Source organism: Octodon degus, unplaced genomic scaffold, assembly GCF_000260255.1.
Source record: "Octodon degus isolate 3935 unplaced genomic scaffold, OctDeg1.0 scaffold00159, whole genome shotgun sequence".
Lineage (NCBI taxonomy): Eukaryota > Metazoa > Chordata > Mammalia > Rodentia > Octodontidae > Octodon > Octodon degus.
In genome coordinates, this window is record NW_004524735.1 from 3,392,556 (window position 1) to 3,405,995 (window position 13,440).

Consider the following 13,440-nt stretch of genomic DNA (forward strand, 5'->3'; position numbering starts at 1 on the left):
AGATCACTACAAATCTGATCTAGTAGTGAAACCCTGAACACCCTGTAGACCTTTCCCTAAAACACACACACACACACACACACACAAAAGAACCAACAACTATATAAAAAAGCATAGAAAAATAAAAAGAAAACAGTAACATAAGGTAGCCTAAAGACATGAAATTAGTGAAGATTAAAAATAATAAAAAAATTAATAATGACATCATGGAAGAGGTATGGACACAGAAGGAATGGAAGAGGTAAGATTTTCTTTCAAAAGGAAAAAATGAGGAAAAAAAGGAAATAGAGGTAGAAATTCAGTTAAAGAATTTTAAGTGTAAATTAGATAAAAGTAAGAAACGAGGGGTCATTCGATGGCCCTGTGTCTCACGGAGGCCTTGATCTGGGGGCTTTGCATGCTTCACTGTGCACTGGAGCCCCTGCTGTCTCCGAGTGAGCACCATGGGCATGCAGGCCCATGAGGGTGAGGTGCCCCATGAACCCCTGAGCCAGCTCTCCAGCCACCCAGTGGTGTGCGAAGCATCCAAACAGCACCACATTCCCAAATGTTTCAGAGAGCGACGAGAAAACAGAAAGCCAAGCTACGTGCTGAATGGGGCCCTTGGCAAGAGGCCGCTGCTCACAGTGCTTGACCCCGGCATTTTCAGGTCCAGCCTGTGCAGAAATTCACACTCGGTAGATCTCTCTGCTCCCCACAGAAGGCTGTGCTGAGACCTGCAGGTGCCCAGGGCCTGAATGCTTCACTCCTTACTCAGAGCGTCTGTCACAAGCTCACTCCTTAGGCCATCTGTCACAGCCACCTCAGACCCACTCAGGCGGCAGGGCTGCCTCGGGAATCCTGAAGTGGGGCTGCTCCTAGAAGTGTGACTCCAGATCCCCACAGCAAGCTCAGTCCCCGACAGTAACCTCCATGTCAAGAGCCCCCCGTTTCGTATTGTTGTCTATGTGACCTTTCTCTTTGCATAGCATTTTAACTCTCGTTATCTTCAGAACTCTTCCTCTCTCTCTTCCTAGGAGCGTAATTTCTTTTCCTAATGTGCAATTCTTCCAATACAGAGTCATATACAGGGTAGTTCTCTCACCTTACCCAGAAGTTCTCCAACTTTACTCTCATAGATCAATACTTTCGCTCATCCAGGTCTTTGGCTTTCCACCGTTATTTGATCAGATAGTGTTCCTTCTAGCAGTTTTTTTTTTTTTTTTTTTTCCGGAACCAGGGATTGAACTCAGACCCACGGCTTGCCAGGGAAGCACTTATTCTACTGAGCCATCTCCCCGGCCCCCTGGCTTTCCACCGAAGTTACAGAATTTACTTGTTTACATCTACAAAACCTTATTGCAACTGTGAGCAAATAACAGTAAATCTACAAATCAATTTAAGGATACTGGACATCCTCGCTGTATTGTGTCTTCTAATCTGTGAACATAAATTGCTCTTCAAATAGTCTTTTGTTCTTTCATCCACATTTTGTTGTTTTTCAGCATATAAATTCTGTATGGCTCAGAGTTGTGTCAACATATTACAATTTATTGGAGCTAACAAATTCGGTGTTCACAAATATTTTTTGGTCCCACATCTTCACTGTGATCTCTTTTGCTTCAAGTTCAGCTTCTAGTACCTCATTCCATGACGGTCCAATAATGAAAACTATTAGTGTTTTTATCTCTAAAAATGTCTAATTCACAATGTTCAGTAATACTCGAAAGCTAAGATAAACATTTTCACCTAGAATATTGGAAACACTGTCTCCTAACACCTAATGTTACTGCTGATAATAAAATAACATACTTTTGCAAGTAGTACGTCTTCTGACAGATTTTAAAATTATCTGTTTTTCTATAATATTCTGTACTTTCATCAAATGAATCTGGGTATGAATTTAATTCTATTTATCTTGCATCATTCTCAGAATTTATTTTTCTTCTAAAAACTCATGACATTTCCCCACTTCTGGAACACATTCAGCAAATATCTACTCAAAAAGATTTTTCCCTCCAAGATATACTCAATTATCTTTTCCTGAAACTCACTGATACTTTATAGTATACACTATGATCTACCACATTATAGATTTAATTGTTAAATTTACTGTTATTTTTATTAATAATTATTTTGGAGTGCCAAACATTCAATACAGGGAATTTTGCATACTAGGCAGGTGTTCTACCATTAAGCTGTACCCTCAGTCCTTTAATTTTTTTAAAAGACCTCATCTTGTACTGTACAGTGCAGGTAGAGCTTATGAACATTTTCAAATGCACTAGTTGTGTGCTTTTTTGTTTGTTGGAAACAATGGTCCTGCTACATTGCAGACTGACCTGGAACTAAGTACATAACTCAGGCTTGCCTCAAAGTTACTATATAGCTCCAGTTGGCCTTGGACTCACAATCCTTCTGCCTCAGTCTCCAAAACTGCTATAATTATACATATGAGTCACCACCCCTGGCTTCCTTATTCACTTTTTTAATTTAATTTTAAAAGGAACAGGATGCCGCAGCTCCAGCCCAACATGGCGATGCACAACAAGGCAGCCCCACCACAGATCCCGGACAACTGGCGGGAGCTGGTAGAGCTTGTGAAGCGGAAGCAGGAGCTGGTGGAAAAACTGGCAAACTTGGAGAGACAGATCTGTGCTTTTGAAGGAGGCTACCTGGAAGACACTCAGATGTACGGCAATATTCTTCATGGTGGGATCACTCTCTGACCAACCAAAAAATCTCCAGCAGCAAAAATGATTGAAGGAACCGGAAGTTTAAAGAAGCCAAACATAGTATCCAACATATACTATTCTTTTCCTATTTCTTAATATTTTTATTACTTTTTTGATGTTCCTGATCAAGCACTAACCATTCCATTGCAATGAACTAGTGGAAATTAATAGTATAATTATCTTAGCTATCTTGTATGTATATATATATACTTTTTTCCCTTCCCTCTTTTCTTTTTCCCCCATCCCAGTTGTTCATGTCCAGCCTCAACTTGTGCTCTAAAGTGATCTCATCTGTCGCACTTAGTATTTAAGGTAACATTTTTATTTATATACAACTAACTCCCTTACAGATGAAGTTCTTGATTTCATGTCTGCAATATTTAATTACTCCCTAACCCATTTTAAAGACAGCATTATTTCCCCTTATGTTTTTGATATTATTACATTATTTATATAGGTTTTTGCTAGAATCCTCTCCTTAAAATTATCATCTAGAATATCTCCCTTGCTAACAGGTGATTTGTTTAAATGTCTGTAGAATTACTGTCACATTGTCTTTTGCAAATTTGGTTTGTATACAGGCTTGGGATATTTTTCAATTTTGATTATGTTTCTTTTTTCCATAATTCTATTGAGAAACAAATAGCAATGAGACAGTTTCAAACCAAATTGGTAAGACAGTTTCAATAATTAACACATTGCATACTCTCTTCCTAGCAGTTGATTGCTGTTCAAGATGTGGACATGATCTCCTATTTACAAACACTGTTAGAACGAATCCCTCTATTTATTAAGAGAATGTAACTATATATCTATCCTAACCACTTTGAATACACAGATACAAAATGGACATCCATCTGTATCCCCTTTTCTTGTTTAGTTCCATTATTTGAATTGGTTATGTTTCTTAAATTGTTTTACCTCCTGTGTCTCTCCTTTGTGCTTATTATCCCTATACTTCTATTTGGTTTAGAGGCTTTGTTCTCAGTTTCTCAGTCTACAGCTAAGAATTAACAATGAAAGTTTGGCATTACTTTCTTTAGGAACATAATGTGTCCAATTAATTAAGAAACTAGAAGGCTTGGCTGAAGCCTCTCACTGTTCATAAAAATAAATCCACAGTCATCTGCTGTCAGCTCATGAAACAGAATCTGATATTCTCCACACTGTCTCATAAGTAAGAGAGTAAACCCAGCCTTGGGTTCACAGCATTCACTGTGGGCACTCCCCAGTCCTCAGCGGGACTCTTTTAGTCTTCCTTATCCAAGAGGTGCCAAATGCTGACACTGTCATTTCTAAGAGCTTCGTAAGACTACACAGTTATGGTTTTATGATTCATTACTTTTGATTCATGACAACGTTCACCAGATATGTAAGGTCAACCATCACTTTAGCTTTCTCTTTTTGTAATGTACTCATGACTGCTGTTTTTGGATCAGAGATCAACTCTTCCACATAGTAATCTGAAAATTTTCCAGTACTTTGTTCATGGCATCTTCATGTTCAGAAAACACGACACTGGATATTTTTACAAAGTTCAAATTTTAGTAACATTATGAAATACAATGCAGCATGTAAAATAATCAACAAAGTATACTGCATTTAAATTTTCTTGTAAATGCTTGCGGAAGATAGTTTTTTTTTCAATTTTTGCAACAAAACCCTGTGCAAAATATCATAATGTATTCCATAATCATATTCAAATGAGAATAGAATACATCTATGTCTGTCCATGTCTGCCACATTTTATTTAATTACTGCCCAACCCATTTTAAAGATAGCATCATTTTCCCTTATGTTTTTGATATTATCACATTATTTTTATGGGTTTTGCTAGAATCCACTAGCTAAAATTGTCATTTAGAATATCTTTCTTTCTAAAAAGTGATTTTGCTATATCTCTATAGAATTAACTGTTACAATGCATTCTACAAACTTGGTCTGCATACAACTTGGGGTATTTTTGTGTAAGACTTCACTAACCACGGACTTAAATAATAAATTAAAAAATAAATCAAAAGCCTATGTAATTTTAGTTCATCTTTCTTTCTTGATTAAAAACATTTTTGTTGAATTAAATATGTTGCAACAAAGGCACCAAAATAAAACAAATTTCATCCTCTTCCCAGGAAATTTCTTGTGCTTACTTAAATCAAATAAAATAAAACACATGTAAGTCATACATACGGATAAATTGCTTCTTTAATGTTTGTGAAAATCTGTTTTCCTATCATTATGATGGTCAGCTGGGTTGTCAGTTCTACTAAGCAGCCCCCAGGATCACACTAGTTGGAAGCAAAGAGAGGAGAAAAATGAATGTTTGAAGACAGAATTATGAAACTAAAAGAAGCCCTAAAGCATTATTTTAGATACTCAAGATTTTAGTTCAGGAAAGCATATTAAAGGGATTAAAGAGATATTAAAGGGATTAAAGAGATATTTAGCTGTATAGTTCCAAGCATGATCCTAGATCAGCTCCAGGCTAGCCACAGTAGATTCACCTGCAAACTGTCTTTACTGGGGGGAGAGGGCGGGCGGGGGGTCTGAGTCCCACACAGTGCTGATCTTTACATGTGGCTGGGGTCAGGAGTCAGAATATTCTCCTTGTAACCCGGATGTTCCACCAGGATTGGAAAGCATTGAGCTTGTCTAACCCTGCAGCCAAAAGTGAAGGCTTTTCTCCAAAAAGTAATCACATATCCTTTGTAGGAAGCCATTAGGAATATAGATATTACTTATTTCACACTTCACATCTTACAGCCAAGCCACCGACATCAATATAAACTCTTATACCGAGCAACTCAAAAGTCTAACCAATGAAAAGAATCATCTGTGGACACTCGAGGCCTAGATTTGTCTTGCAACTTGGTAACATTTCCGTTAGCACTGGGCTCAAAGAAAATTCGTGGTTAATAGTGGGTTATTGAAGATATATAGCTCAACTCTCAAGAGAATTCTTACCTCTTCACTTCGCCACACATTAAACAAATACGTGTATTTCCCAGGGTAGCCCACAAACTTTCCTTTAAAGAAAGCGACGTAGAAGCAAGATGAGTAAAAATTCACAAACTGGAAGAGGAACATCTTCAAAGTGAGACTGCTCTCGTACTCCTGGTAAGTTCGAGGAAGTTCTGTGAAGGAAAAACAACAAGGTTTAGTACCCTTTCCAGTTTCTTCTTGAATTGTGTACCCACTGAGATAAGGGGAATTGCAGTAATATTATTCTGAAGGTCTGTGGAAATCTACCCACTCTGGTCATAGAAGAGCAAAGTGAGAAGCTATGATTTCGTCTAGGCTTTCTGTTGACCCTTTGTGTAACTCTAACTACTGAAACACAATCAGAACGCAGTCAGAATTTGGAACTGAAATTTCCTAAAACCTCTCAAGATTACTGCCTGAGATTAAATGACATCATGTAAATGTTTCAAATTCATATCCTTTGTCTGTTTTCTATCTGGTTTAAACAATGTATAATTAAGGACCAGCCAGACAGTTCAGTGGATTAAAACACCTGCTTAGGCAGGCGCAGAGATGGGGGTTCGATCCCCTGCATGCCATGCTGGCCTAGTCCTGCCCCTGGGATGCACTAAAACAGCGATTAAGACTGGGCAAGGTGGTGCGCACCTGTAATCCCAACACTTGGGAGGTTGAAAACAGGAGAATCACTACAAGTTGAATCTGTGTAGTGAGACTCTATAGATAGACTTTGTAATAGATACATTAAAAAAAGTATAATTACATCACTGGCAGAGATGATTTCCAGTAGAACTGGGCTTTCTTCTCATGAATTGAATGATTGTATGACAGCAAATGGTGGTGGAAAGAGAACACATTTTCCTTCTTTTTTTTTTTTTTTGGCGGAACCAGGGATTGAACTCAGACCCTTGCACTGAGCCATCTCCCGGACCCTCACATTTTCCTTCTTTATTTACAACGCACGATAGTGATTTGTCATTTAACAAATTCTGAAGATAAGGAAATATTAAATTATCTTCATGCCACACTAAAGCAACATGAAGGGCAAAGAGGAATGGAGTGTGTTTCTCAAGTGGATAATTTCCCAAGAGCACAGCTGACACAGCCAAATCCTGGACGCTTTCAGAAATACTGAATAGCAACAAATTATCCTAAAGAGATGGAGAATGCCTGCACTTTAGTGAAATCCTGTTGCTGCCCTACAAATTCTCTAATAGGAATTCAAGTGATTTTTTTCATACTGGAGAAAGCTCTGATTTGTTCAGTTGTCTTAAAAAATGTACCTGTTATAATTTTCTTGCCATTGTTAGCATTAAAAATAAAATTAAAGGTGAGTCCTAGTTTGAAGATGGCTTATAAGTAGGGTTAACAGCTTCCACCTGGGGCTGGGTGGAGACAGTGCTCTTGCTGCCCACCATGGGTCTGGGGTCAGGGCACAGCCTGGGGGAACAGACTGCAAGGCTACCCACGCTTCTGGGCAGAGGACTCAGAGAAGGGGTCACACCTTGGTTTGAGCCTCTGATTTAAACCCTAGCTTGGCCACAAGGAAGAAGGAATTCTGCTGTGTTACTCTCTTGAATGGCCTCCCTTTCTTGCTTATGACCTTCTGTATCTCCCTTCAGGGCTTCAGGAGAAATTTTGAAACTTCAAAAAGACAATAATCCCTGATCAAAGAGATGGCAGTTGAAGGACAAAACACGAGGTGAGGTTTATTTAGCAGAATTTGATGTTCAGTTTTTCTCATGACTTCCAAAGTTAAACATCTTCTCAGCATCATGCATATCAAATCATATTCTCACCTAATCATATTTTCTGTAATCAAGTGGTGTCTTGATTACATTCAGCTTTTCACTCAGGATTCAGCTAGCTGCCCCCCTCCCCATCCTCAGGAAGAGTAGGCAAAAATACTCAGAATGACTGTGGGAGTCCTAGAGCTTCCTTGTCTTCCTCCTTATCCTCTGTCCATTAGGATAGGCTCTTAGGCAATTCTGAAGTGCCAGTTGTGGGTCTACCCCCAAAACAAGACCATCTAAACTATGACCTCAGGAAATGAGACTTTGAGAAAGCAAGGATCCCAGCGAATGTCCAGCACTGCCAGGAGCCCACTTCCCACCACCGCTTTTGGTTAGCTTACCCATTTTCGTAATCCACGCAGATATTTTTTCATAAAAGAAATTCAAGATCAAGATGACAATGAAGTTCAAGCAGGACCCTGTGAGTGATGTGGCTAGCTGGGGTGTGAAGAACCGCTTGACCTCCTGCAAGGTTGCCTCGCTCTCCATGAAGCTCGCAAATGCAGCGAAGACCGATAGGCGGTACACAATCACAGCCACCATGCTGGTGACCACGAGAGCCATCTGGGCAGAGAGAACACAAGGGTCATGCTGGCCTCGGGATCTCCGCAACGTCTGCAGGTCCACAGCAGGTGCTGCTCATCACCTTGCCATGCTAACTTCAGCAGCTCTGGCGTCCAAAGTAAACTGAGGCAGTCTGAGTTTCTCAATTAATAATGGCAGGAAATGGACACAAACGAGGCAACAGCGGCTGAAGCTGAATCACTTAGCAGCAGCAGCAGCAGCAGCAGCTGATTAAGTACAGATAAAACAAGTGCACTCACTGCCTGGCCTCTAGCAGGGCTTGGCAAAGGCAGCCAGAATTTGACATCCTACCCACAGTCTGTCTGTTCTTGTAGGGCCTTTAAGTTAAAGTTTGCACTGCCTTTTTAAATGTTGTAAAGAAAAACAATCATGAATCAGAAACTTGATGTAGCCATAAAACCTAAATTATATTTGGCCTTGTTAGGAACTGAATCATTTCATAGTTGCTGAATCATTGTCTAGGAAGAGTGCCACAGCATCTAGATAAATTCCGCACATTCCCAACACTGCAAGAGCCAAAGATGGCTTTAGATCAATAGAGAACTTCATTCTCAAGGTTGAAGAATAATCTTTCTGGGACTGTAATCCAGGATAGTTCTTACAGAGTGTCCTAAACTGATTATTCTCCTCTCTTTTTCCTAAACTGATTATTCTCCTCTCTTTTATTCTCGCCTGTCTCCTTCTTGATTGTTATGTGATGTAAGAAAACACATTTCTACATACATTTTTAAAATACAGAAATAATAGCTTTAACAAGAAATGTTAAAAACAAAACATGTATGCACTAAGGGATTTAAACTGTAGTCTACAACTGCTAATTTATTAAATTAAATTTAAATTTATTATTATTGTACTTTTACTAGTTTGAAGGGTAAGGTGATTACATTTATTGTGGGGCATTTGTACACATTCACAATACATCTTCATTCCTTTTGCACCTCCTTCCTCTTGTATCCCTCCCTCTTCCCTCTAATTCTTAATCCCTTTTGCATTTGCAAAACACTCTGTTCATTTAGCTGCACTTCCACACACTGACTCCTCAGAAGTTCACATCATCTCTCTTAAAATCACAGCCTACGGGGAATAGAAGGGAAATAGACTGTGGCGATACAGAAATCTCTTAGCAAAAGAGCTGAAGAAAAAATGACTCCATCACATTGGAATATTTTAAATAATTCATACAGAAGCAGATGCATTTTCTGCTTATTGCAGGAACAGAATGGAATTTAGCGGCATGTGTTGCTTATTCATTTATGCAGATATTTTACATAGATGGTGATAAGGATAATTTAATGATTGATTGAAACCTCACCAGAGTCTGCAATGAAGGCAACTTTGCTATTCTGTCCTGGTTTCAAGTTAGCCCTTAATTAAAGCAGTGTGAGATGAAGGGAAAGCGTCTGTAAAATAAAGCATCTCTCTGTTCCTCTTGATCACTCCCCGAAGTTAAATTATGGAAAATCCTTGCAATTAGAGTTTATTTTATATAAGAGTGCGACAAGATAAAAGGACCATTGAGGAGGAGGGCAGACTCCAGAGACACTGCCAGGGAAACTGCTGAATCACCCACATGATTGATTTCCTGTGAAAGGGATGATCATATTTTTCAAAGCAAAGCTCACCCACAGTGTCACTGTAGCTCCTGATAAGAAGTACCATGGAATATGACGAAGCAGAGGCATGTGAGGCTCCATCTCCTGGAACAGTAAAGAAATCACCAACGTAGTCAGCTTTTGCCCTCAGGGTCGGCACTGCAAGCAGCAGACAAAAGCACAACGCAGAGGTAAATCTGAAAAACCACCAAAGGGCTCCCTGCCTGGCACATGGGTGTTCACATTCTGGAATTGGCTTCTTCCCCCATGGAGAAACTGTGGGGGCCCTAGATGAGACATCTTAGACATGCTAAGCGCTACAGAGATGCATACTAAGTCCTGTTCATGGTCTCACAGATAGGAGATGGCATCAAATCCTCATGATTGCTAGTTAAGAAGACATGATTTAATAAACTGCATTTTAATCTCATTGCACTGTAATGAACATCATGCTCTGCATATATTAAATTGGGCTGTATCCCTTATATTGATGGGATGAGCTGCTCTTCCCTGTAATTCAGCAGCAGATCAGATGTTCCTACTTTTAGGCTTAAAGTTATTAATGGAAGATATTAATTTTAGATTGGTAATGTTCTTTGCATCGAAAGGTATGTAAATTTCACAAAACAAACTCTACAGCTATGCATTACAAAAAGTTGCCAAAGAAACCTAAAGCACATACTTCTACCAAATATAAGACTTCAATTTAGGAAGTTTTAGTGTAGACTGAAGTCAAACAGAACTCTCAGAGGTAGTGTAGGCTGTGCTTAGGACTAGAATGTCAGAATGTGTGTATGTGCGTGTGTGTGTGTGTGCGCACACGTGTGATTCGTACAGCTCTTCATGCATATGCATATGATGTACAAGTGTGTTAGTGGGTGCTTGTGCATATTTGTGTGTGCACGTGTCTGTACATGAGTGTGCTTGCTGTGCCAAAAGAATATGAGAATTCTTTTATACTTAAACACCAAAAAAGCCTGTAAAAAAAGAAAAGATTCTATCTCTTGATTTCAAAATCCACAAACCTAGCTCAAGCGAAATGAGTGACTCACAGCGATTCTATAGTAACTGCTTTTCAACTATTTCCAAAAGAAAACATTTAATGTGCTTTTCCCGTGCTAAATCTTTGCTCATGCTAAGAACCTTGCTTCCACATTCCTTTTTGCATCCTGAAATAGGAATAAACATTGTGTCCGTGTTCTGTCTATATCCTTCTGTAATTTCAAACTAACACTCAAAGGATGGATGTATTTTCTGAGGATTTCTCCTCTATTCACTTATTTACTGATTTTTGTGATCTCCCAATAAAATTTATTTTTAAGTTTTTAAAATACGTATTAGTACGTGTTCTCAGGGCGTACGTCGTGGGCAGTTGGGACAGGTGCATGATGCATTTAGTTCTTTGCTTCTTCCTCCACCCCTCGTATCTCCACCCATCTCTTGATCTCCTTCCCATTTACAAAAGATCTATTCCCCTTCTGCTACTATTTTATACTTGGCTCTTTTATTTCTATTTTGCATCTCTCATGTAAGAGGAAAAATGGGTATTTAAGCTTGTGTGTTTGATTTATTTCATTTAACATGAGGTCTCCAGGTGCACACACTCTCCTACAAATGGCTCGAGTTTACTCTTTATAGCTGAGAGCTACTATACTGTGATAAGTAACACTTCTGCTTCATTTACTCATCTGGTGACAGACATAGAAGCTACTTACAAGATTTCGATTTTGAGGTGGACTGCTATAAACATTAGTATGCTTGTGTCACTCTGATATGAGATCTTTGCCTCTTTTGGGAAGGTAACAGGGGAGTAGCTGGGCCAAAGGAAATTTGTAGTTTCATTTTTTTAAGCTTTACTTTCATATTTTATTTTATTTGTTTGCACCTGTTTGCAGTAGGTAGTGATGATATTCATTATGGGGAGCGATAAATTTTTGAGGACTCCCAAGTTTTCATTCCCGCTACAATGTGGAAGTGTTGCTTTTCCCTGCAGCCTCATCAGTACTTGTCACTTTTACTTCCCAATGACAGCCATTCTTTCCGGAGTAAGAGGGAAATTTAAATCTTGTAGTGAATGTGTAAGCTATAAAATTTCAATTGCTGTAGCCCAGACTGGGGATTGAACCCAGGTACTTTGCACTAAGTTAGGTCCCCAGAATTTTAAATTATTTATTTAATTTTAATTCTTTACTAGTATATGTTTATAATACATGCAGGTTCCAGACACCTTTGGGAGGGGGTACAAATACTTTGATAATTATGAAACACAGTCTCACTAAGTTGCGAAGCTGCTCAGGCTGGTCTAGAGCTTGCCAACCTCTTGCTTCTGCCTCCCGAAAGGCTGGGGCCACAGAAAGGGCTGCAGGGCTCACCCTCTATGCTCGTTAATAGAGCAGATAGCACAGGGAATCCTGAGAAGGCACAGCCAACATGCCAATCTTCAGAGGCAAAGCGCCTGCACTCTCAAATGAGAAAATTCAGGTATGGAGAAGGGAAATGACTCTGACAAAAATACACAATTAGTTTGACAGTTAAGGGTTCTTGAGTCTTGAATCTTAATGAGAACCTATTTAAAAAAAAAAAAAAAAAAAAGAAAAGAAAAAAGAAAGAAATGAATGAATGAATTAAAAGGACTGAGGGTGTAGCCCAGTGCCGAGGCTCTGATTTCCATCCCCAGTAAAAGGGGAGCAAAAACAGAAGAAGAAGAGAGCCCAGGTCTCAGACACAGCCCCCTGAGTCACCAACTCAATTGTCTTCCCAACACAATCAGCAGAAAGTGGCTGCAAAAGCAAAATTTGTTAATATGAAACATTCACTTATAAACCTACTTAAAGCAACTGCTATTTTATTTATTCATAATAAATTAGCATCACTTCCATTTCCACGTCTAGGGGTTTATTAGACAAAGCAGCCTATAACTTATACACTATTTTCCTCCTTCCCACTTAGTACTGGAGCTCTATGTTTCCTATTCGCAGGCCTTGTTTGTTTTGAATTCTTTGCTTTAAACTAATCCACAGGCAGAAAGTCATGAGGTATCAATGAAAAGACCACACATGAAATAAAAATGATTGAAGATGAGTAATAGGCTATTTACAGTGCTTATTATACTGTACTTTTGTCTTTATTGTTTGTGTTTGGAATTTTTCATGCATAATGTTGTGGTTTGTGTCTAGTTGTTCCCCCAAAGCCTCATGGAATCATTGAGGCAGGCTTCTAGAGCTTGTGATTAATTCATGATCCAGTGCTGAGATTATGGGTGTGAGTGCTACACTTGCCCTGGGGCCAAGAGCCTGAATAGAATATTAGGAAGAGAGAGGTTTGCTACTGCCAGAGCCACTGCTCCTCCCTTTTGGCTCTTGCTCTTTCCTGTTTTCCGAGGCCAAGAACTCTGCCCTGTGCCATCTGCCTTGGCACCACCTGAGTATGGACTGAAAACTCCACTAACTGTGAGCTAATCAAACCTTTCCTTCCTTAATTTTGGGTGTCACATATTTTGTCCCAGCAACGAGAGAAAAGTAACCGAGACATACACATACAAGAGTATATTTATAGATTAGAAATAAGTAAGAATGTTTGAATAGTTTATACTTTGGGGAATGTTTTAAAGCAAATTAAAACAGACTTCATTCCCTGAGAAGCACCCCACAGCAGAACGCCCAGCAAAAGGTGCAGCTCACTTCCCGAGCCCCGGGGTACCTTCGTGATGGTGTTCATCTTCCTGTGCTTGCACATGGCTTCGAACTCAGGTCTCAGCTGGTGCTGCTGCTGCTCCTCCTC

The 13,440-nt window shown here is 39.4% G+C and overlaps 1 protein-coding gene across 1 annotated transcript in view; it reads right to left on the minus strand.

Moving 5' to 3' along the window:
* The window catches only part of Ano5 (anoctamin 5), a 95,930-nt gene that overhangs the window by 16,793 nt on the left and 65,697 nt on the right, over positions 1-13,440 (minus strand). Inside the window, exons 14-18 of the mRNA XM_023702836.1 lie at positions 13,360-13,437; positions 9,691-9,765; positions 7,825-8,047; positions 5,676-5,845; positions 4,902-4,999 (exon numbers count right to left, since the gene is read on the minus strand). Coding sequence (XP_023558604.1) covers positions 4,902-4,999; positions 5,676-5,845; positions 7,825-8,047; positions 9,691-9,765; positions 13,360-13,437 — 644 coding nt within the window. The remainder of the gene's footprint in view (positions 1-4,901; positions 5,000-5,675; positions 5,846-7,824; positions 8,048-9,690; positions 9,766-13,359; positions 13,438-13,440) is intronic.